This window comes from Eumetopias jubatus, unplaced genomic scaffold (assembly GCF_037043125.1).
Source record: "Eumetopias jubatus isolate StellerSeaLion01/CBP00866 unplaced genomic scaffold, mEumJub1_p1.0 scaffold_11, whole genome shotgun sequence".
In the NCBI taxonomy this organism is placed as follows: Eukaryota; Metazoa; Chordata; class Mammalia; order Carnivora; family Otariidae; genus Eumetopias; species Eumetopias jubatus.
This window is the reverse complement of record NW_028274817.1, coordinates 12340545-12365373: the sequence shown is the minus strand read 5'-3', so window position 1 is coordinate 12365373 and position 24829 is coordinate 12340545. Positions and strand designations below refer to the sequence as shown.

At 40.9% G+C, this 24829-nt stretch overlaps 1 protein-coding gene across 1 annotated transcript in view; it reads right to left on the bottom strand.

The window, feature by feature from the left end:
• Window positions 1–24588, bottom strand: part of FGF13 (fibroblast growth factor 13) — a 66274-nt gene extending 41686 nt beyond the window's left edge. Inside the window, exons 1-3 of the mRNA XM_028123839.2 lie at window positions 23941–24588; window positions 21880–21990; window positions 16123–16226 (exon numbers count right to left, since the gene is read on the bottom strand). Of these exons, the coding sequence (XP_027979640.1) occupies window positions 16123–16226; window positions 21880–21990; window positions 23941–24127 (402 nt within the window). The 5' untranslated portion in view covers window positions 24128–24588. The remainder of the gene's footprint in view (window positions 1–16122; window positions 16227–21879; window positions 21991–23940) is intronic.
• Between the last annotated feature and the right edge of the window lie 241 nt (window positions 24589–24829).

Here is a 24829-nt window from a genome sequence, read left to right as displayed (position 1 = left end):
TTTGGAGATCGATGAGGGGAGACTATACTATGAAACAGCTTTTCCTGGCTCATTTATAAGAGAATAGGACAGAACTCCTTGGGTTTAATTTTTGGAAATCCCAAACATCAGCATTTTTGATTCTCAATGAAATGAAATATAAAGGAGTAGATAAGCAAAACTACGTCAAATTGGGTACATTAGCCCTTCCTCTCCCTTCGGACCACCAATACTTGGATGTTTTATCTGCTAACAATTCTTCCAGAGAAATCTCTAACATGTTTTCTTGCCAGCAAAAGCAATACAAATTCTGGGGCATCATGACTTGATACATTCATAGAAGACAGAAGATTGCCATGAATATTTTGGAAGCTTGCTGATATTTTGTAGTAACACTAGTAAAACCTGTTAACATAGTATATAACTAGGGTAACCCTGGGGGTAAATTTGTTTTAATTTAATTTAAACGCGACCTATGAGTATATATTTGTTAAATCTTACACATTGAGTTATACCCAGAGATCCCTTCTGATTAACATCAACTTTTCTAATACTGTTTTACTGGGTTTGGAATGAAACTACAGAATGGATAATTACCATCTGAGGGAGTAAAGCCTTTAACTACCACAATTATCCACATTAATTCAAATTGTATGAAAAGAGAAATAACAAGTGTTTGGAAGACTGTGCTATGGGGGAAACTAAACAAACCAGCGCAAAGGAAAACCTGATATTAACAGAGGAAGGGAAATCATGTATTTTCTCTCATCGAATGGGGTAATGACATCTGAGCTTTAAGTCTACTTCATTTGCTTCCTGGGGCATTACCAGTGGGGCACGGATACAGAGTAAGCAAATGAGCCCTCATAAGGGGATGCAATAACTAAATGTACTCCAAAAGCATATTTTTAAGTCCCAATGAGATATTTTTCAGTTTAGAAATATCTAGCTATGTACCTTGCCATTTTCAAAAGCCGTATACCTCACTGTACATATAGCAAATTGCTGCATTTTGACGCTATTCACACATTCATTTATTATCTGAGTCATAGACTATGGAAATGTGACATTTTCCACAGTTCAGTGGGATGAAGAGCAGGACTATTAAGTGGAGGCAATTAGAAGACACAAACTGTCATCCTTTATTGGTCAAGCCCAATTATGTCCCCAGTGGAATCCTAATGTTACTTTCATAGAAGTAAACCAGATAATCCAAGGCAGAGAAAAAGAAAATAATGTTATCAGGAAAGATTCATTAGAAGCATGTCCACTATTTTGCTCATGAATAGAAAATAACTGTCCCCTCCCCCAGGTGGAACCCATCTATTTCAAAGATGATCCTCTGGCCCAGCAGTACTAAGGAGTACTCATTTAGGTCTGCCCTCTCCTCAACCCCATTACTGTGGATTTTATTAAAAATTTAATGATGGGGCGCCTGGGTGGCTCAGCCGTTAAGTGTCTGCCTTCAGCTCAGGTCATGGTCCCGGGGTCCTGGGATCGAGCCCCGCATCGGGCTCCCTGCTCTGCGGGAAGCCTGCTTCTCCCTCTCCCACTCCCCCTGCTTGTGTTTCCTCTCTCGCTGTGTCTCTCTGTGAAATAAATAAAATCTTTAAAAAAAAATTTAATGATGAATGCAAAGCTGAGGTATTTATTTATTACCTGCAAAAGAGATTCTACGGACCACGGGAATCAAATTTAATACCCTCATTTAATATTTGACGTAACTGAGATCCTGACAAAGGAAAGGGGCTTGCCCAAATCCATGCATTCATTTGAGCACGGCTTCGAAGCTGCCTTCCTAGATTTCTGGTTCAGCGCGCCCCTATTGTGACACCCAGTGTAGCCATGGTATTACTACCTGTCAACCACTGTTTCTTATGTATATATATATAAAAAAAAACACATGATTAATCAAATAGCATTTTGTTCACCACTATTTTGGAATGGTGACAGAGACCTGATATACACATACGCCTCCAAGGGGAAGAGGGAGAGACGTGGGCACTTGCGCACGCATGGAAACACACATGTAAACTGGATCTCTAGATGTTCTTTACTAAACCGCACCATTCTTGATTCATTCCTCTCTTATTATGTAAAAGAGAGAAACCATTTATTTACTCTCCATCTTTGGCCTCTTACACAGTAAACCTTTCGTCTATCTAGCTACTAAATATTAATTGTAGAGGGTCTACTGGGTCTTCGGTAATTCATTTGGTATTGTAGGAAACATAAAAGAAGGAGAGGGCACTATTCTTAGCCACAAACAGCTTAAAATATCATTGGGGGACGCCAGATTTGCACACAAGAAACATCTGGGCAATACAAGAGGTACGTGAAAATATTACAGTTGTACTCTGCGCACACAAAGTGAGGGGTCTGGGACGCTTGTATGGGCTTTTATAAGGCCTTATCATTACCAGGAAACAGTCTGATGTTATCAGATACTTCTTAAATCTCTCTATTTACAATTAACTCAATGAAGCCCAAACAGAGTATGGCCTTAAAGGACGTGTAATCTAGCTTCTATTGAGGGGCTTGTGCTAAATAAAAATGTGGAGGCAGTGAGTCGTTCCAGGGGCAATTCAGGAGACAGGAAAATGACTGTAGACAAAACAAACAAATAAAGCAAAACCACACCAAAAAATCGTCCCATTTGAAATCTGAATGTCACACCTGAAGGGAAAAATGAACTACTAGGTATTCTTATAAAAGAAAATTTCAACTAAAAGCAGGAATTGAAACTCAGTTGGTCAGAAAGCTTCTTTCAGTACCCACAAGGAAATACAACAAAACTGTCTAGGAGAACAATTTTCCCTTGAATAATGTGGGATGACCACTTATGGTACATAATTGCCTTGGGAACGACTATTGACATCACAGCAAGAAAAACTCTGGAAACTCTACAAATCTGCGACAAGATCATATCAGAGGCAGGGATTCTAGAATTCTGTGGAAGACTGAGACTCATGAAACAGCTAAAGAAAAGTTCTGTATCTTGCAGGAAAGCCACTTAATATTTCCTGGGCAGCAATGCCTAATATATAAAGATTACATACATACCGACAACTTCTAGAAGGACAAAGAACCCTATCTGTAACTTGGGCCATAGTGATTAAAAAAAAAAAATTAGGACGATGAATTTCAGGCTACTGTTTTTTCGTTTATTTGTTGTTACAAAATATACCTATTTGACTTTGTATTTAATTCAGCAGTACAAAATAGTAATCCAAATTTAACGGCTTTTCTTGACCACTTCTCAATTACACATACTGTGATGCAAGGCAGCAGGGCTCCAAATGAATACATCACCATACTTAATATTATTATTTTAATATTATGATTACACTGGGCTGTCTCAGTAAAATTCTCAGAGTCCTAGAGACAGGGAAAACTTAGAACGGAAATTCTTTTTATAGCAAACTTTATGTGGCAAGACACAAACTAAACCCTCTCAAATGGGATCTTCCTATAGAGAGAGAATATATTTATATCACGGGTCCCCCATGAACTTTGGGCCCATCATGGATTCTGGTATAGCAGCTCTGCATGTGGCTTCCTGAGAGATCAATTTCCTCAACATATTGAAGAAAACACTGGTTCGTGCTGAAATGGTAATAGGTTGGGTGGCAACAGTAAGAGCAAAGAGAGGTTTAATAAAATCAAATAAAAAGGGCCAATTTTTTCTATTACTGTAATACTTAAACTCCGCATGAAAAAGAATATTGTTTTTTTTTAATGTCTTGCTGCTAACTTTTAAGAACAAAGTTTAATCTTAACCTCTAAGAGAAAATATATCACTTACGTAAAAGGATTACTAGTTGGGTTCGATTTTTCCCTCATGTTCCAACAAATGTTTAAAAATGTAGTGTAGCCACTGGGTTGGGTGAATCCATATGCTAATTTATAACCCATGAAACAGTCATTGATTCATTAAGAAATTAAATGTGGGTAACATTTAGAAAAAGGAAGTGTTCTTGTGCTTATAAAAGTGCAATGGGAACATGATGAACAATTTGTGAAGTAATTAACTAATGTGCCAGAAATGAGCAACTTGCTGAAGATATTTGCCAGGTTTTTTCACAGTGGGCCCTGTTTTCCTTCCCCCTGACTCTTACACACCATGTGAGGTTTGCGATCTCTCAGGTGGAGGAGCGAGGAGCCATATAAAAAGTAGGATCTGACTCCTAATAAATGCTATTGATTCAGACGAGTGATTCCAACAAATTGTGTAAATGACACCTATACTTAGGGATTAGTTAGTTATACATAGAAAAAGGTCTAGATTATACATTTGTAAAGCCTCTCAAAGGTTGACTGAGGTCACCATTCAGGGATGTGTAACCATAATGTGTAATAATAATAAAAAATAAAAAAACCCCACCGAATTAAGCGTTGGTGGTTAAAGCAAAGTAAAAATCCAAACCAACTAACTGTCCGTCTTCTTTCAGCATGCTTTTTTTTTTTTTTTTATCAGTTGTAGCCAGTTCAAGAACCTACCATAGCATCAATCAAATCTCATTACGGTTCCAATTTTTAAACTAAGGCAGTTCACAATTATTCTGACAAAAATGGCAAGTCCTCCCCCCTCCCAAGTGGGAGACTGACCACATAAAAAGACTATTGTACACACGCTTCTATATTTATCATAAAAAACCCTCTGTCAAATACGCTGACAGAAAATGCTAAATGAAACCATAGGAAAACCTGACCTTTAAGGAGGTAATCAAACGGCTTAAAACCTGTTTGCAAAGCTCCTTGTTCGAGTATTAGCACAAATTAGGGGAAAAGGGCAATGATGGTGAACTTATTTGAAACTATGTGCCATCCCATAATCTATGCTGATTCACTGAATTTCTGCAATCTTGTGGCGTATCTTTAGCGCTAAGGTGGAGGCAGGCGTTCTGACGTGCCTGGGCCACTTGCTCCCATGCTGTTGAACCCTGAGGGTAGAACCTAGCACTTGGAGGCTAGTCAGAAACTCAGAGTACCAATAACCTTGGGGAAGAAACTGCATGTCATTTTCATTTTAGCTCCCTAACACTGCCAAGATGGAGGTGTCCTGACCGCAAAAAAAAAAAAAAAAAAAAAAGTGTGAATCAAATCTAATCCAGAATTGTTTCAAACACATGTGGAATCCTTGCATTTCTTTACTATGATTATTCCTCACCTGTTCACTTGCTTTTTTTGTTTTTTTTGATGGTACACAACACAAAAAACAACACTACCGCCCAGCGGCTTATAAAACGGTCTCTGTGTGTCCACATCCAGGCGCAAGCCCCCGGAGGCGGAGCCCTTAACTCTCCGAAAGCAAGAACCATGGGTGGGGTTCGTGCAAAATGATGAACATCATTAGAATGTGTTAGAGATATTGAAAAACAAACAAAACAAAAAAACCTCCCTTGATGTCAAAACTCTGCTAGTCTAAGGTTTCAGAGGTTCGAGACAGATGCTATTAGTGAGGTGTGGTGAATGAAATGATCAACTATGGCAAAGGAGCCTCACCTCAAAATTTGGAGGAGTCAGACCAAAAGAGATTCCACACCATGTACAATAAAATGCTGCTCTGCGTGCCCTCCGTGTGAACAGAAATCAGAGCAAGGTCCAGAGCAAAGAAATGTACTGAGCAAAACCACCCATCATAGTTCTGTTGAGCTCTACTCTCAAGGTTAATTATTGGTTTAAACAAAGTCTTGTGCCTAGATCAGAGACACTAGCAGTTAAAGTGTTTCCTGAGCCTTTTACATGAAATTTAAGAATTGTTAGATTCAAATTCCTTTGTGGCATACAAATGCTTTAATTTATTGACAGTCCTACTGGGAGCGGAACTTTTTGTTTGAGCAAATTATTCTATTTGGGAATAGAGGAGTACGAAGAAACGCAATGAGTTGGCTGGGTGGCTTCCCTTGTTGGGAGGGATATTAGGAACGCAAATGTAATAAACAGCTTTCATAAATGTGCTTTTTAAATCCACCTAATGTCTCTAGCGCTAACCACCCATGTAACCACCCATCTAATCTGAGAGAAGTAACATGAGTAACAGGGATCTCAGAGCAAAAGGAAATGGTAGAGTCAAAACCTTACCCCATTTTTTCAGCAATCATGAAAGTCACTGGTAGGAAATGATCATTCCATTCTGGAGAAATAAGTGCTTTGTATTCCTCAAAATAGCAGGTGTTAATATAGGTTGCATATTATAGCTCCAAGAAGTTGTATTTGGGTCTACAGGTCAGCATCGTTTCTCTTTGCTGTGCCTACTACTGCAGGATGAAATTGTAGAAAACTGGAGGGAAAGATTTCCCAGTGGCATGGTCCAAACATGGGAGGTGGACTTTGACATATCTCGAGGCTTTGGTTGGTTGACTCCACTGTAACCCACTTGCGTTATGCAAGTGGAGTCACATGTTTACAAGACTTTTAAAGCACTTCAACTTACATCATTTCTTGATATAATTGGAAAACCATTCTTCCACTGTATTCAATTTTACCATCCCATGACATATAAACATGGCCTTACTGTGATCTGATGAAGATTGTGGTGCCAAATATCCAACATATATTATTTAATACAACTGGTAAATTTCCATAAAGAGGCACCCTCAACCCACCCCCATCCCCAAGGACATTCAAATTGTTTCCCTATACGGCATTTTCTTGCAGTGAGTTCGGAACTAAAAATAGCATTGCCAGGCTGCAGAAGTTGGGGAGGAATGGTTTATGCCAATCCTTACTGTGGTAGATCAACTATTAACAATCAGGGCTCTGAACATAGGACAAATGACTGTAAACTCCAGCCATCGTATGGAGCAATGTGATCACTGTTTGTGGCCAGATTATAGCCTAGTACCTTGGGATGTTCCCTGGATAGCTTGTAATTGATTGGTTGACAAAGCTCCTAGACCATCTCATGCCGCTGGTTCTCTGGGAGTTGTGACGTGTGACTGGGCTTTCTGAGACCAGAGGTGTGTGTGTGTGGTGGGGGGGAGGGAGCTTTCAGATCTCTGCCTTTAACACTGTGATACAGTAAAGTTCTCAGCTCCCAGGTCTTCTGGAGGCTCGACCTCAATCTTCTTCAGTGCCAACAGCCTGCACAGAGGCTCTTTTGTGAGCACTTACTTGTATTACAGGGAATCGTTACGACGTGGACAGGAACCAGGGAACACTTTACACAACATTTTTGAGAATTCTTTAATGAGACAAACAACCAAAACACTTTTGCTGTTGTAGCCTTGCTCATTTTGTGGCCAGATTAGAGCAATGGATTTGTTATGCACAGGCTTTTTTGTTACAGCGTTTGTTATATGTATTGGAGTTTTACCAGTTGGAATCTCTTTTCTAAAAGTGATCACTGTCATTTTCTGGTGTCTCATCATCAATTATGAAAGTATTATGGGATGATTCATACCCTCCCCCTGTTAAGCTTTTTTCATCCTCTGTATTATTGCTGTCTAAGTTGTTAATGCCTTGGGGTTGTTATTTACATCTGACGTTTCCAAATATCTATACTAATTTTCTTCTTGGGTAAAAATGGACATCCCCTCTAATTCTGGCTATACCTGCTCTACGCTGAGCCAGAATTCCTATCCACATCTGGGGCCCTTATGGATGGATGGGGGTGTTCTCTATTATGGCTACTGGCTATGAGCAAAATCTATCCAAGAAATCAACTGAGGCTTTCCCCGCAGTTCCACACCAGACTGTCAAAAGCAGTTAGCATCAGAGTATCTGATGAATAACTTAATCAGAATTTTAGCACAGACGTGTTATCTATTCACACATTCAGCCTGGGTAAAACATATTAAATGTATTAGTCAGGGGCTTGCCAGTTATTAACCTTGGTTACAGCTATTATAATGATCAGACAAATGCTTTCATTTAAACTTTCCCTGTTCGGAAGCCACAATTCCCTTTAAGTGGGGTAACCACTGAAACCAGGGCTGCCGCCTTTAATTTTTTTGTGTATCAGTAATTCACTTTTTTTTTTTTTTTTTTTAAGTAGGCTCTACGCCCAGCAGCACGGAGCCCAAAACAGGGCTTGAACTCACGACCCTGAGATCAAGACCTGAGCTGAGATCAAGAGTCGGATGTTTAAGCGACTGAGCCACCCTGGGGCCCCCGAGTAATCCACTTTCTTAGGTAATCTGGAAATGTTAACACTCGAGAGGATCCATGAAAGGTTATAATTGGGCCCTTTCACTTATTTTACATATTCAAAAGGCCTGACACAAATAGTATGATTTGTTTTTATTTTTTATACACACCTGTATTAGTCTAACAAAAGGAAATTTTTGCTAGACATTGTTGTATGACTAAGGGGGGGGTGGAGAAAGATCAGTTACTACTTAATGAGTATAGGATTGGTAGGTAAACTGTTTTAAAACACAAATGTCATGGAAAGGATGATAAGAAAAAAGGCCTTCATGGGCTGTTTGCTTTTGCCACACTGTGGATTAAAACTGTACAAATAAGAAGGGAGGGACTAAAAAGCACTGCCTGCACCAAGACATGAGACTCACTTGATAATTACACGAAATGTCGCTAAAAGGTCTCATTTGTTCGGTTCTATAAAGCTAGTAAGCATTACCGAATATGGTGCTAGAGCAATCTCTAAAGGTATTATATGTTCAGCGTAGGATATATATTTAAAACAGATTTATTTTGGGAATTCCAAAATAACGAGTCCCATAATAGCAACAGAGTAATGAACATAAGACTGGTTTCTTCCATTTGCCTTTGTGTATGTGTTGTGTGTGTGCGTAAGTACGTGTGCATGCCTGCGCACGCATGAGTTACCCCCCTACATCTGGCTTTACTTGCTAAAATTCTTCTTCCTTGTTCTTGCCAATTACTTTATTCCTTAGGTCCAAGAGGCTGGCTTTTTTCTTACAAATACGAATTTAGCTTCTGAGTTAAAGCCGTGAGACATTCTTTTAAATATGTGCCCCATGACCTCTCATTTGGATTATTTTTTTCAACTTGGCCTCAAAAACTGAATATGGAGCCAATCTCGCTCCATTTAGCTACAACTACGATTGTCTCCTTGATTACTGAGAAAGTACCATCCTCAGTCGTTCTTCCACCTAAGAAACTATACCTTCACTCTGAATAATTTACTAGTGGGGGCTATGTTTTTACGGAGACCATAAAGAGAAGGCACTTGACTGTGAAGGTACCAACAACCAGATTTATCTTATTTCATATGCAAATACTGCCAAGCTAGATTTTCTTTCACATTTGAATGAAACTTCCATGAAATGCAAAGAGAATTAAACATGAGAAATAATCTGTGACTGGGGAAATGTATTTTGGGTTCAAAAATTATGCTGATTCACTGGTATTCTGAAGGAATATCGAAGATGAATACAGCTATATACGGTCTATTTTTCAATACAGTAAACATAATGACCTCTACCTCAACAGCACCAACACAATAACTGAAAGCCTCTTTAAAACGTAACATTTAACTCCTTGAGCTAGCAGAGCCATTCACTGACTGACAAAATGTGCTTGTTTTCTCTGCTTTTCTTTAAGATAATTTCATTTTCTCCATATTCCGTTTTTAGTGATATCACTCGGAACTATATGTGTATGTTACCCTTACAATCCCCTTAGTCTGAAATGAAAATGCCCATCAAAAATGTTTAATTCCATGGCCACTGAAAACAAAAAAGCCTGTTAGATGTGGGCACCAAAACTGGGAACCTAAGTTTTCATAGTCAATCCCTTTTCTAATTTTATATTAAACAAATCAAATTCAACACTTTGTGAATTAACTGAAGTATACAAAGAAGCTAAGGTTTTAATTAGATGTTAAAATCTGTGTCTACTAGTTTTGTAGGGGTGTTATATATGATGGCTACTGGCTCTATGCAAAATCCATCCAAGAAATCAATTTTGATTTGATAATGATCATGTTCTCCTATATTGGATATTAACAGCGTTTGTGTTTATTTTAAATCTATTTCCTTTTATAATTGGGTCAACCCACTTCCCTGAACAGTTATAATGTTTAAACCAGTGCCCTCCATCTAATTCTAATTAAATTTATAAGCCTCTATGACAATAACCCTAGAAGTTAAATTATATGAACTTGCTGATATATAGATTGAACAGAACGTGAACATTTTACACGTTACGAACGTTTGCTAGGAGGACATTCGTCACACTGAATTGATCGAGGGGTTCATCTAAACTTTAGCATCCTTCCTATATTAGAATACGGGCTAGAGCTGTGAAGTCGTATCACTGAAAATTAGATCTTAAATCGTCACTTGCTGAAATCAGGGAAAGAAAACAAATCTGCACAAGAGTACGCTCGCAGTTGACAGCTAAAATGTACTGAGCACCTGAGGCCTTTTATCATAAACCAACGTCCCACTCATAGTCTGAAGTTAAAACATTTATCAGAACGGATTTTAATTCACCCAAACGATATAAACTAACCTTCCATTAAATAATGGTATTTAAGGCCGGTGACTAGAATGCTAAACCCAGGAAATCCTTTGCTGCTGGATCCTACTTTTCATGATGCTTCCTCGCTTTGTGAAAAACATGTTCATTCTCTACCTCAGTTTAACTATTGGTAAACATATGGCATACCTAAGAATCAATGGTCATTTTCTCAAGTTTTTGATGATTATCTTATTTTTCTAATGAGGTTTGGGATTCCTAAAAATATAATGTTAAAAACTGGACTTTTAGGAGCACAATATTTACTCAAAGCATTTCCCAATGGATTGTTTACTAGTTGCAAAAGAAAAAAAAAAAAAAGAACTATACAGTGGAGAATCAGACAACATCGTGATTGGATCATCAAAATTAGCATCAGTGATGGGGAGAAGAAACTTGGTAAATTTAAGGTATGTGGAAATAATCCCGTAGAGAAGTCAGAACCTGTCCCCACGGTTCAGATTCCAAGTCTGACTGGGCCCCTGGGATCAGTGACACACGCTGCCTCATTCCCATGGCATCAAGCTGACTCTCAGAGAGACCTGCTTTCTGATCTTGCACCTAATTTGCTATAGTCGTCCCAGGACCATAAAACAAGGCAGTAAAATCACTTCTGTAAGTCCTCTCTAGAAATACAGGAATGGAAAAGGTTTACTTGTCAAAGGATTTCTACTTGTCTCCATGTTAGTGCCCCCAGCCCCGACAAACAACTCAAGCAACACTGTGTGCTCTGGAAATGGAAAAGTAGTGTTGATGAGAAGTTAAGTAATTAGTCAGGTAAAAAGGCTGCTACTGAGTTCTGGAACATTCCAAAATCAAAACAAAATCCTTTTAGTTTAGCTTTGAGTTTAGAAACAGGTCTGTTTCTAGCATCTGGTATTACTCCTCTATTAAAACAGATACTAGGATGTTATTAATATTTTCACATTTAAGACCCTTGATTTTCTGTAGTTAATGTTTATTTATTTCAACCGGTTCTGAAATATGTATTATAAACAGTTTTATGCTATTAAATGTTTATACTATGAAGTTTTGAGGAACTCTCAAAAGCTCGTGTATAACTCATTAGTGGTAAAGGAAAACCAAAGGTATGAAAAAGTTCTCTACGCACCATGAATAATAATTTCCTTACAGTCCCAGAAAGCCTTATTTCTATCATCGACAAAAGTAAATATGTTATGAAATAATGGCTAATTATGATTCTCTGTGCCACAGATGGTTTCTCACTGCCACTTGAGCCTACATCAAGTCTGTCCCCCGTGGCAACAAGAAAAAAAGGAGGGGGGAGGATGCAGGGTAGGAATTCTGAGATTAATCATGGAAAATAAATTACTATCTCTGTAGCAATAACAACACAGAGGTATTGTTCCTTTCTGCAGTGGACAAAAGGGGCGAAGAAATGGTAAAAAACGTAAAACTGAATTTCAAAGAAATGCAGGGATGTATAAGCAGAAGTGCAAAAGTATACAAAGAAATACAAGGAAATAAAATAAGAGAGCTGTTCCAAGGATCAGCATTTTCCTTCATCTCAAGAAATAGTCCTTTAGAAATGTAAAGTCAATTTGTTTGCAACAGCAGAAAAAGAAGATCAGCATCAGAAATTTCAGATGAAGGACAAAGTGCGTATATGAATTCATGGTTTCTGACTTCATTGTGGGGGGGAGCGGGGGTGGTTCTCAGTGCTATTCAGCAATCATTTTTCTTGGCCTGAGATCAGTGGTTTTCAACCCAGGCTACCCATTAGCATCAGCTGGGGAGTTTTAGAAAATATTCATGCACAGACCCCCCCCCCCACCTCCCTTTAGATATTTTGATATAATTCATTTGAGCGTAGCGCAGAGACTGGAATTTTTTTAAAGGTCCCCGGGTGATTCTAATAGGTAGCTAAGCTTGAGAACTGCTGTCTGACTAGGAGTCAGCCAACTTTTTTTGGGAAAGGGTAAAAAAGCAGTCAGAGACCGTAAGTAAATGAATGGGTGTGTGTAAACTTCATTTACAAAAACAGGTTATAGGCTGGATTGGGTCCATGTGCTGTGGTTTACACAGCCCTGGTCATTAGACTGTTTCCACGCCTCTTTCCCAAAACAGCTGTTTCAAATCTTCACTCGTGCCACCCCTAGGCCTCTGATTTTCAGCAGGTGACCTCTCATGCGACTTCACTGGGAACACGCAGGTTGTTGGGCTGGAAATCCCCCCACTTTCTTCTCCATCACCTGCAGGCTTCGTGCACCTATGTCCGCATCTGTCTTCATCTCTGTGGCTCCTATGGCGGGATCAGCCGCCCTCTTACCCAGGCGAATCTAACCCTTTCACTTACACTCCATTCCACCAGTCTCCTCAACTTCTTCAGGACCCCACTCCCTACAGGATCCCATTTCCTATGTCTTTAATTCCTTCCTCTCTATTGGCCCTTTCCCTTCACCTAACAAGCAGATTCAAGTGTCTTAACGAAAGAACCCCGAAAGCATTCCTCCCTCAATCCTGCGTCTGCCTCTCAATACTCATGTCTCTCCTGTTGGAAATGCTGTACCTAAACTGCCTCTACTTCTCCCTTCCCATTCACTCCTCAAGTCACCCACTACAGTCTGGTTTCTGTCTCCATGACTCCACTGAAAGTGCTCTTGTCAAGATCACTGAAGACCTGCCTATGATATATTCCTAGTTCTTGTGGTTTTACTTATTTTCTCCGAAGCATTTGACATTGCTGACTCTTCTGCAAACTCTCTCCCCTCTTAGCTTTTGTAATACCGTGATATCTGCCACAGTTAGTTCTTTTCTGCTGCTGGCCACTTACACGATGGTATTCGCTACTATTATTTGACAAACTCTCTTTTCTTCTTGTGCCACATACTCTCTCAACTATCCTCATGGCATCAGCCACCACCTACATGCAGTAACTCCTACATTTTATCTCTAGCTCACATCTTTCTCCAACTCCACGTTCATATTTTCAAGTATCTATAGCAAGCTCTCCTCGGGTATCTTCTTTCCCAGGTCTGCTTTTTCCTTTATTCTCCATCTTGGTTAATAGCTTCACCATCAAACCAATTGCCAAAGCTAAGATTCTCCCTCTCCCCCAGGGACCCTCATAATGCGCCATTGTGGAAATTTTAAAAAGTGTCTCTACCTGAAGCTACTTCACGTCCATCTATGCAGTGAATGGCAAGCATACATGTTTGACCACCCATGGGGGTCCTGCTTTCCCTCCAAATCCAGCCGGCCACCAAATCCCGATGATTCTACCTCTAAAACAGCTCACGAATACATGTCCTTTTAGCCAGTGCCACTGCCGACGCTTTAAGGCAGACCTTAGTCATTCCTCACCAAGATTATTGTCAGTAACTTCCTAAAGATTTTTTTTTTACTTGCCTGCATCAGTAGCCCCCACCTCCTTATTTTTGCTTCCTCCTTAGGTCATTGTCCAAACCCATTTTCTCTTTGCTAAGTGGCACTTAACAAAACTGCATACAATGTTTCAGCAGTAGAAGGGCCATGGTTTCATGTGAGGGAAGAGTGAGCCTTTCCTTTGATGAGGCGTAATATTTCCTGTAGCTTTTTGGTCGCAACAACACAAGATGTCAAAGTCACGAAGACGGATTCTATCCTAATAGAGTCTGGGCATCATACTTTAAATGATAATGAAATGGGTGATCAACATGGTGAAGGGACTCCAAACCACGACCCAGGAGGAGTAATAAGAAGGGGAAAATGTATCCTGGAGAAGATTCAGATTCTCTCCTGGAGCACTCTAACTGGATATTTTTCCCTATATGAACTCCAGAGTTATCAATCAGACATCTTTCCTCCTTAATGAAAACAGTTTCTTTTCCTTAATAGGAAATGCTTACTTAAGGTTCCTTTTCCTTAATGGGAAATGCGTACAAAGTGTCCCACATTTCGCTATCAGCTTGCCCATCATGGAAAGGAAACCCATCAATCTACAATGCTGATTCCTCCTGGGAAGTCTTCCTAAGAAATGAGCTCATGTTGGCATTTACCTGTTCGCTAAAAGACTGGTCAATTTGAATGGTAGGCCATGAATTTTTGACATCAGTTCCTTAAATGTAATACCAAATGCCTTAATTTTCTTGAGTGGGGGCACCTGACATATTACCTAACTTACATGACTTTTTCCTTCCTCTAACTTAAATGTTATTTCCAAAATTAAAATTATTGTTGCAAGATTTAAAAAAATTCAACCTTCTGGATTCCTGACCAGTAATTATTTCCTAATAATTAGTTTCTATGCCATCTGGTATTTAGCTTCCCAAATGTACGCTTTGTGTATTCCATTTCTTTCCCATGCCTGCACAGTAGTTTCAGAAAACAAGTATTTATTTCATTAAACACCTACCTTCGTATCTGGCCCTGCTGAGGTAGTCTGTGGATCTAAATGAGGTTGATTAAAATCCTGTATTATTACATTGTCTAACCTTAACCCAAATCTGAAAAACAAATCCCCTTTCCTATGCTTTATAATAATGGCAATGTATTAACAAGTGACAGATACCACAAATATAGCAGTAAATCCAAATTTTTCATTTGTAAAAATAATAAAGCCCCCACATTTATTCAGCAAGACCACTGCCATGGCCTGATAGGAAGCAGAGAGTGACCAAGGTTGGAGGATTATGCTGGTGATCAATCTTCTATGGTAACATGAAACAGGCTACGCGGTTTGCCAAATGAACAGGCCCTTTGTGGTCTTAGTCTTCTCTCACCTCTTTCCCAGCCTGGCCTCCGAAAACCGGGGCTATGACACGGTTTCCACCACATCTGCCAACAGTCTTTCTACACTCCTGGCTTTGCAATAAATTCAGGGAACAGGCGAGAGCACAAGTATTTACAGGTTCACCACTCTGGTAGTTTGAGGAATAGATTTCTCCAGCCATGGTAACAGCCTCCTTGAAGGCTGTCTGGTGGGAAGTTTGACAAGCAGTTCTCTCCACTTTAAACATCCTAGCCTCTTCTGAAAATATGTGAAATTCGAAATGAAGATTACGGAGTATTTATAGATTAAGTGGTCTCCTGTAAGAATGAAATCCTCACCCTGATAACTGTACCGCTTCTGCCTGTATTTAAATGTTAAACATTTTTCAAAAGCTTAATTTGGCCTCATGTTCCTAACTGAATTGTTGTCTACACTGTTTACATATTTCTTGGGAAAAGCAGGAATTTGCACATATGGAGAGGTTGAAATATGCCTGATGGAAAAAGGGTAGAGGCAGCAAATGTGACCTAACTAAACTGAAGATAACAAATAGAGACACTTCCAGAACTGTCTTTCATGCCCTAGAGTTAATTTGAGGAAGAGGTCTCCTTAATTTCTTTAGGAGGAAACACGGATGAATGTATGCTGAGCTGAGTTATAGAAATGGCTTCGCTTCCCACAGCTGCCAAGCAAGACAGAGCATTATATGATATGCTACATAAAATAATAACCCAAGTGTCATCATATGCAAAAAAGTTTAGTGGATCTTTGATTTTATACCAAAAATGCTAGCTTCAAATGATTAACTAGCAATAGATATAACTTTCCCTGGAAGTTAATTTGTCCTTTCGAATGAGATATTTCCATCAAGAACATTCTTCCTCATCACAGAAATCTACAATGATAACACATATGCAACATATTTTATTTCACATCAGATGAAACGTAGAGTAGTCAAAGCATGAGCACCATGAAAGGCTTACCGAGGTGTACAGGTATCCCTCGCTGTTCATTGCCAAATACAGCTTGGTTTGAACTCCTTGGATAGCTACCACTCGAAGACCCACAGGGATGAGGTTAAACAGAGCTGAAATCAAAAAGAATGTGAAAGCAATGTTATCATTCTGAATTCCATAGCTTTTTAATGTTCCCAGCAGGTGTGGCCCTCCAAAAGTAATGTGTGCTTGGTAAAACGATGTCTATATATTTACACATAGACAGGCAGATAGGGCCTCGTCTACCTTTTAGTGTACTTGGTGTCTGGCTGCAGTTACGTAAGTGGGGCTATGCCATGGTCACATATTGTCAGACACCCTGGGGAAATGGAAGACAAGCCCATGGTTTGTATACCGTCAGAAGTAGGGAATCCTGATGCTTTTGGAGAGCTAGTTTCAGGAATTGGTCTATATATTAAATAGCTTTATCCTCCACGAACTATTTTAAACTGCTCCCCTAGATGACTGCTAAAATTCACAGACATGGTTATGATCTACCAGTTGGGGAGAGATTCCTAGAATCTTAGAAAAGATACTAGTCTAACTCCCTCATCTAAATTATCTGTATTATTTCCAATGCAACAACCCAAAAATAAATCCAGGCCTTGGGGAAAAAAAAAAAGTCATTTTGTAGTCTTATGTTCCCAGAGTAGTATTTCAGTATTTCTTAAAGAACCAACATTTTCCAAGATAGTGATGGGAGTGGGGGCAGTGCCTAGCTTTTAGTGTCTAGTAGCAAAGGTGATAGGAATACAAATGAAGAACTTAAGAGGTTTGTTTGTTTATTTAGCAAAATAGTTGTAAGTAGGCAGCCAGCTGGTACCAAAGAGGCCTTCATTTCTCCATTTGAAGGTTTGATTGCGTGAAACTTACACCCAGCCTCTCCTCACAATCACACACCACTCACTGGAGAAAACCAGTGGGCGTCCTCCCCCTACCAGCTGTCTACTCCCTCCTACACTGTGAATAAAAATAAAACAGTACATTTTTAAAACGTAGTGCTTGCCACACACATCTTTTGAAGCTAGCCTGTGCACCTTTCAAGAGTCATAGACCAATGTTGATGATTTTTGCCTTGGTGTGTAAGTTTACTGATGATGATATATCGGTCTGCTATCATTTCTGTGAACAAGAATATGAAAAGAGTCACCATATGGTTAAGAATAGCTTTTCTGAGATCTCTTACCTTGATGCATATATATACTGCTGCAGTAGGTGGGGTAATATGGATGAGAAATATTAATGAAGAGCTAAATATTCCTTGGGGAGCCTACAGTGTATATTTCCCTTATAATCAGGGTGTTACCAGAGAGGAGCTAGGACATATTGTACAGTTCAAAATACAAGTGTTCCTACCACATGCCACTGATGGCAACCTCATTCAATGCTCATCATATTAAAAGCTGTGCCCTTCTGTTATGTGAGGTAAAGGAAAGTAATTGCACATATTGCAAGCCAGGATCTCATGCTATATTTGACAATGCAATGCATAGGAAAGGAGTCTCTTCGCTTGTGTCATGTATATATCTCTTTCTGTTGATGATGCCTTGCTCACAGAGGTGCTCAACACACATTTGTGGATTGACAGAAATCTGTATGGTGAAAACATGATACTATCATATTTTTGGAATGCGATAGATCACAATCCCGTTATATAAAAGTTCTTGTTTAAAAAAATCTGAGATCTAGAAAATCAAACAAAAACTTCCATATGGGTTTGGCATAAAAGCCATACCACTGTGTACCACCAGACAACTAGAATACCAGCTTGTGTCTGAATCCTAGTTCGGTCATAGTCATAGAGGACAGGGAGTGATACATGAAATTCAGAACTGTTTCTAGAACCTCGTTTTTCACAACATTCAGAACCTCCTTAGTTCTCTTAATGCAGCTGGTAACAAGCAAAAGGAAAAAAAGAGAGAGAGAAAAAAAAGATTTGCTTTTCACCACGTGCCTCAACCACCCTGGAGTGGGTTTTAATGAGCAATAAAATGCTTGAATTCCAAACATCAGATAGCAGGAGGGGGAAGAGAAGCAAAATCCATCAGCAATCCATGCCCGGGATTATCTATTCCTGATTAATGGTATCAACTATACAGGAGAACGTGAATTTTTCACTATGTACCATAAATTTCTGTGACACCCCATTCAAAAACAAAAATCAGCACTCTAAAAAACAAAACAAAAAACTGAAGAAAGCAGCAAAAATAGCGGCTGGTCATCCTAGTTCAGTCTTTTCTTTAGATATTCAAGATAGATCATAAACTGGGTTGGTTGAAAGTCTAAAGGGTCAGCCTTTCCAGCTAAAAACGCAAAGAAATTCTATCGGGGTAAGCTTGGGCAGAATCAATATTTTCCTATGTGCTTGTGTTTCTCTAAATCTGGAGGACTTCCTCCTGGACGTATTTCAATTAGGATGAAAATATTCTAAATATGAGAAGAAAACAATTGATTTCACTTGTGTATCTAAAACACATTCATTAAATACCAAAAATCTCTTCTTTCATTTCCGTCAAAGTTTCAAATAAGCTTTTAATAAATAAAAGGGCTTTTGTTTCTTGTTCTGCTGTGTCTATATAAAACCAATTAAACTCCTTCTACCTTGAAGGGACCATTTTCTCAGAGACATGCACAAGCTGGCACTCAATGTTTACTGGATATGACACTGAAGTCATCCTTCTTCATTAGTTGGGCTAAGGCCAATTTCTCAAAGGGAGCAATTAATAGAAGTATATCTTACTGCAGACTGGGGAGACCTGACACACGCAACCAGTAACACTGCTGGAGATTTGAAGGGAAAGTTGCCTATTCTTTTAACGTAGCCCTCATTGCACCCAAGGCAGATGATAATAAGACTGCTGCCACGAAATGTCTATCATCTTTTCCTTTTCAGGGGGAAATATATAATTTACAATGGCTGATTTGCTCATGATGAAATTTTATTGAACTGACATCTACCATTATAACAAATCTATCAAAGGTCAGCTTAAATGCGTAATATCAAATGTATGTTTTTAGGAACAGATCTACCCGGGTAAATGTGAACGAATTTGTTCTATCATGATTGCGCTTACCACATCAGAATTAAAATACTGTCAAATCAATATGAACTAAATGAAAAAAAAATGATGAGGTACTAAAAATTAATAAAAACAAGAAAAATACAAACAGTATCAGGAATACGTGTTAAGGAAATACTATATAAATGAAAGAGTTACAGTTGAAGAAAAAACAACTTGTATTCTTGTTCTACTCATTTAAAATAATGAATGAATGCCAAGAAAACTGCTTGGCTTTAGAGGAAAAAAAAAGAATAAATCTACATGGATAGACTTTCATTGTAATGATGATCATTTTATTTTTTTAAAGTATTTTAATTTTTTTAAGATTTTATTTATTTATTTGACAGAGAGAGACAGCGAGAGAGGGAACACAAGCAGGGGGAGTGGGAGAGGGAGAAACAGGCTTCCCGCGGAGCAGGGAGCCCGACGCGGGACTCGATCCCAGGACCCTGGGATCATGACCTGAGCCGAAGGCAGACGCTTAACGACTGAGCCACCCAGGTGCCCCGAAGATCGTGTTAATAATCATTTTAGTCATGAAACATTGTTTCATGCTGACTTATGCCCTACAATACCCTCAGTTGGGAAGATAAGCTAGTCCCCCCGCGTCTGGTCACATTTGGCATCTGGGGTAAGGTCAAGCCCCACAGACTTGCTATTTCTTTTGAGGTACTTTTCATTCAAATGCTTCATTTTGTGGTAATACTTACCACCGCTGACTTACCTCTTATTATTTCATTCTGCCTAAACACAGATTAGATTCTGGTTATCAGGCTGCGCTCTTTCAAGGTCTTACAATATCATTCGTACACAGAAATGCCATTCATATCAGTCAGAGGTATAAGACAACCAAAGGCAGAAACTTTGACTATGTAGGAACTGAAGAGTAAAACCTACTACATGATTTAAAGCCCCCTGTAGGAAACAAGAGTCTTGATTTACACACGTATATTTGTGTGCCTGTGTGTGTGTGTGTGTGTGTGTGTGTGTGTGTGTGTGTGTACCTTAAAATGACTGCATACCCTGTGATCTTGATCCATTTGGCATATTGCTGTTTACGAAACAGAACCAATGCACTAACTTTAAAAAGTTTTTCCTTTTCAAGAAACACATGTGGACACTAGACCCCAAATAATTTTTTCTCTGATTTTAATGTAGAGAAGATGTTAAAAATAGACAGGGGAAACTTGACTGGGTGGGGCTCATGAGCAGCTAATCATAAACTTCCTTTCAATAATACCCAATGGATCCATTTTGCTGAGGCACTTCGAAAAACAGACCAGCTCACAACCTCCCCAATTGCTTCCCTAGACACTGATTTGTACATATAATTTATCATAATGTTTTATTGCTGATCATTATGTACTAATGTCCATTATACGATTACAGCAAAACCCTCTAGTTACACTTGACTAATTTTTTTCAAATAGAAGAGTATGCACAAAACAACACCTAGGGTATTCACTGTAGAACTTTAATATCACAACAGTAACACAGCATTTTGCAAAACAGCGAAGAATCATTCAGTATGGATGTTTTTCATCCTAGGTACCACCAGGGCTTTCTTCAAGGGTAATTAAAGGTGACTCCCTCTTGAAGTCATAGCTTGGCCATCAGCCCAGGAAGCATTATTAAAAGGTGAGAAACTCTTTTGACACTTAACACTGGGACCCCTGGCTACGGCTTTGCTGTCTATAGCTGACCATCTCTAAAAAGGCTGCTGAGGACTTGCTAGCCTTCTAATCGGCTTTCCTTGGCTGTTTTCTTAGCGGACGAAGGGGATGTTTCTGGGAAATTATCGAAGTCTGAGGAAAATGCAATATAAATTACGGAAAAGAGAGAATGAATTGTGAGAACTAGGTGTTTCAGCCTCATGGAACAGTGAATGGGTCTGCAGAAACCTGCCAATGGCAAGAAAACACCAATTATTAGGGAAGAGAGGGCTTCACTATTTGTGAGTTTGTTTCTATGACTTCAGATAAATAAAAGCATACGTGATAAAAAGGTTATGTAACATCTTATAATCACATTACTTCAATAATTAGACATAAAACTGACTTTATTTTTGATGTGTTTCCTTTTTTAGGTTCACCGTTATGGTCCCAACTTGGTCTCTACTTAAACCATGGTTAAAAAAAAAAAGAAAAAATTAAAGCACTAAAAAAAAATCCCTTCACCCACCTGTGGAGGTATCTCAATTGTTAAAATCTCAATTAGTCTCAGAGTTATCAGTGTGTGTGGAGCGGGGGGAACAGAAGTGAAAGCTTGTAATGATGAATTCTCATGACACGAAACCACTCCTCTCTCTTGGGATGAGACCGGTTCTTAAGGGTAGAGATAACGTGCTATTTCAGGATCAGTGTGTGGGTGAGTAAATTTTCTGCGGGAAAAAAGTAATAAAATCCAAAGGACAGCCATAAGTCTATCCAGATTACCATGGAGATGACATTTGGGTGGTTCTTCAGATGGTGTCAACATTATTTGCTATAGTTCACTATTTTACATATTTTCACTTTCAACTTCCTTGAGGTTAACCTGCATCAACAGGATGGAAGTGTTGACTGTATTTTCTGCGTTCAGGTCAGAATTTCGCAAGGGTTGTTAATTGAAAAAAAAATAATAATAAAGAAAACACAATGTCAACAACATGCTGGGAGATACTATTTATTTTGCAGTCACTTACTGTAAGTGCTGTCTTCGTCTTTTGTGCCATCAATGGTTCCATCTGCCTGTAGCTGCAAGTGGTAACCTTGTCGGCTGTACAGTTTGGTAACTATGCCCTTAAGCTGAGGCTCTGCAAAGAGAATGAGGACTTGGATCAGTTGGTAAGTTGTGCGTACGTAGTTGAAAAGACTCGGAATTCAAAATTCTAATTTCATTTACAAACTTTAGTGTAAAAGGTCACACTACAACTTTAAAGAGTCCTCGGAAAGGAAACAGGCAAACCACCTCCAAGTTTCAGAGGAAATCTCCAAACTGAAGAAACCTTTGATTTCTACCTCGTAACACTGGGAAAGCCCTAAAGCTTCTGACGGCAGCCAGTTTCTGATAGCGGGTCCCCTGGCTTACAGAGTGGTACTCTATTTCATTGAGCGTTCGGAACAGGTTGGCAAATGGCATATTCTGCCTTTTAACGATGTGCCACTTCTCATGTGGAAGGAGAAGGAGAAATACAAAGATAATTTAGAGTGGTTTGCCAACCAGGGACCAAAAACACACTAACAAAGACTTCTCTCAGAATTATTGCTCTTTGAATAAATAGTCCCCTCTACTCTGAGAGTGTTGAAAATGCATAAATAGTCTGGAACCCCATCAAAGGACTTGCATTTGGAAAACTGAGCTGTGATACAAAAAAAAAAGGGGGGGGGAGAGGAGAAAAAAAAAAACCCAACCATTACCATACCCTATCGTGTTAATGATCCTCAGGGAAAAAGGGATGCAAAAAGAGCAGGGTTTTTGTTGGTGGGGAGGAAAAGAAAATTCGTTTATACTTATTTTCAAATTTAATATCAGAAATATGATTATCTAAAATATGGGTTCTCAATTACAATGATTTTCAATTGTGAATCACCACAGATTTAATAAAGTACCTAATTTACCAATAACAGCCATGTTATCCAAAATTTGCTTTTACTGAATACAGACCCCTGCACCGAAATCATATGTATGTGATTATTCAGGCCACATAACCATGCTTTGCAACCGCTTCAGCCTTTTTAAAAGAAGCCCAATGCACAGCGAATGCCTTGAAAACTTCGAGCAAGCAGGAAATGGATGTCTGCGTTTCCATTCCATAGTGTGTGGAACACATACACAGAGAAAGAACAAATTGATGAATAAGTCTGAAATTCTGTACCATTTATCTAGTTAAAAGTAAGAAAAGAGCGTAAAGGATTCATCTGGTGAAGAACGCCCAAATAAACTGCATGTTCGCCTGAAGCTCTACCTTGACGCAACCTGACACCTAGAGCTGTGTGAAATTTCCCCTGGCACCGGAATATCGCGCTACTCTTCTCACGGAATAGGTTCCAAAGGACCTACAATCTGGCCATGAGTTTAAATTCTCTCTTCAATCCAGCATTTTAGTAGCAAGTAACCAGTTTCACCAGTCTAACCAGATCTCTAGGTTCTTGGCCACAAGGTTCTAGGAATCCACTCCCCCCCCCCACCAGCAAATATTTCAAGGGTGCACCACAAGTCAAGTCTGTCCCGATAAGCTTAAAAGTGATCAAAGAAACAGAATGCCTAGAGAGCCGAAGCCCACGGCCCTTGGGGTTGGAAACTGGATCAGGGGAAGGGTCAGAGCTGCAGGGGTAAAGGCAAAGGAGGGTTTCCCGGCTTCGTTAGGGCGGGCAGCGGTGTCTGCCCAGCTCGGCGCCTGCAATTTCCACGCCACACACACAGACACACACGGCGGCCACGTCTGGGTCACGCGTGCCAGAGCCCCCGGGGCGTGCACACATGTGGCACGTCTGAAGCTGAGGGCGCCCCCCTCCCGGGCCGGGTCTGGCCCCCCGGCTCTGCGCCTGTCCCACGGCAGTTGCAATGCAGCAAGCCAGTTACCGTTACGAACCCGGCGAGAAAGCAATCGCTTCCCACGCACGCACCCCGGCTAGGTGGCCACATCCGCACCAGATGGGCCCCCGACAAACTCACCTACGCTTACACACACGCCCTCCAGCCCCCTCCACACTCGTAAAGTATGCGGGGGGGGACCCAAAGCCGGCCAAGCGCCCCTTCCAACCTGGTCTCCTTCTGCGCCTCTTCTTGGAGCCGAAGAGTTTGACCCGGGAAAAGACGTTTAACTTGTTTTTGTCGCAGCTGGTCTTGCCTTTGCTGGGGCTGCTGACACACTTGCAGGCGTTGGATTTCTCGCGCTCGCGGGCTTGTCTCTTCTGACGGATCAGCGAGCTGGCGATAGCCGCCGCCATGGCCACGACGCCCACCACCACCACTTCTTTGGCCGCCCCTCTCCGGCTTCGCCTTCGCCTCCGCCTCCGCCTCCCGCTCCTCCGCGGCGCGTTCGCTCGGTCTCGCGCCGCGGCCGCCCTCGTCTCCCTAGCCGGCGCTCGCCCGGGCTTCTCCGCGCTCGGCCGTCAGCCGAGGAGGGGGCTCAGCATGCCGTCCGGGCTCCTCGGGCGGTGGTCCAGCTCCCGCGCGGGCTGCGGGCTGCCTGGGTCCGAGCCGACGCCACAGCCCCGGGCCGGGATCGCGGCGAGACTGGCGGCGGAGGCAGCGCGGCGCGGCTGCGTGCGCTCGGCCCCTGCGCCCCGAGGACACTGTGCGAGTCCAAGTGGCTCGGGTCGGAGTTTCGCTACACCCCCCGCCCTGTGCCGCGCGGAGGGGGCCGGAGCGGGGAGGCGGGAGGAGGGAGCGGCGCGGGCGGGAGAGAGGCCGCGAGCGCGGGCGGCTGGAGGGGGGGGGGAAGGAGGAAGAGCGCGGGGGGGGGGGAGCGCGCCCTCGCCCTGGCCCCTCCGAGCCTCCGACTAGTCCTTGCAACTTCGGGGCCTGAGGATCAGGAAAAGTTGGCCCGTGCCAGCTGGCCGACGGGGATCAAACAGGTAACGGCCTCGCATCTTGGCGGTGGCGGTGGCGGCGGCGGCGGCGGCGGCGGCGGCGGCGGCAGCAGCGGC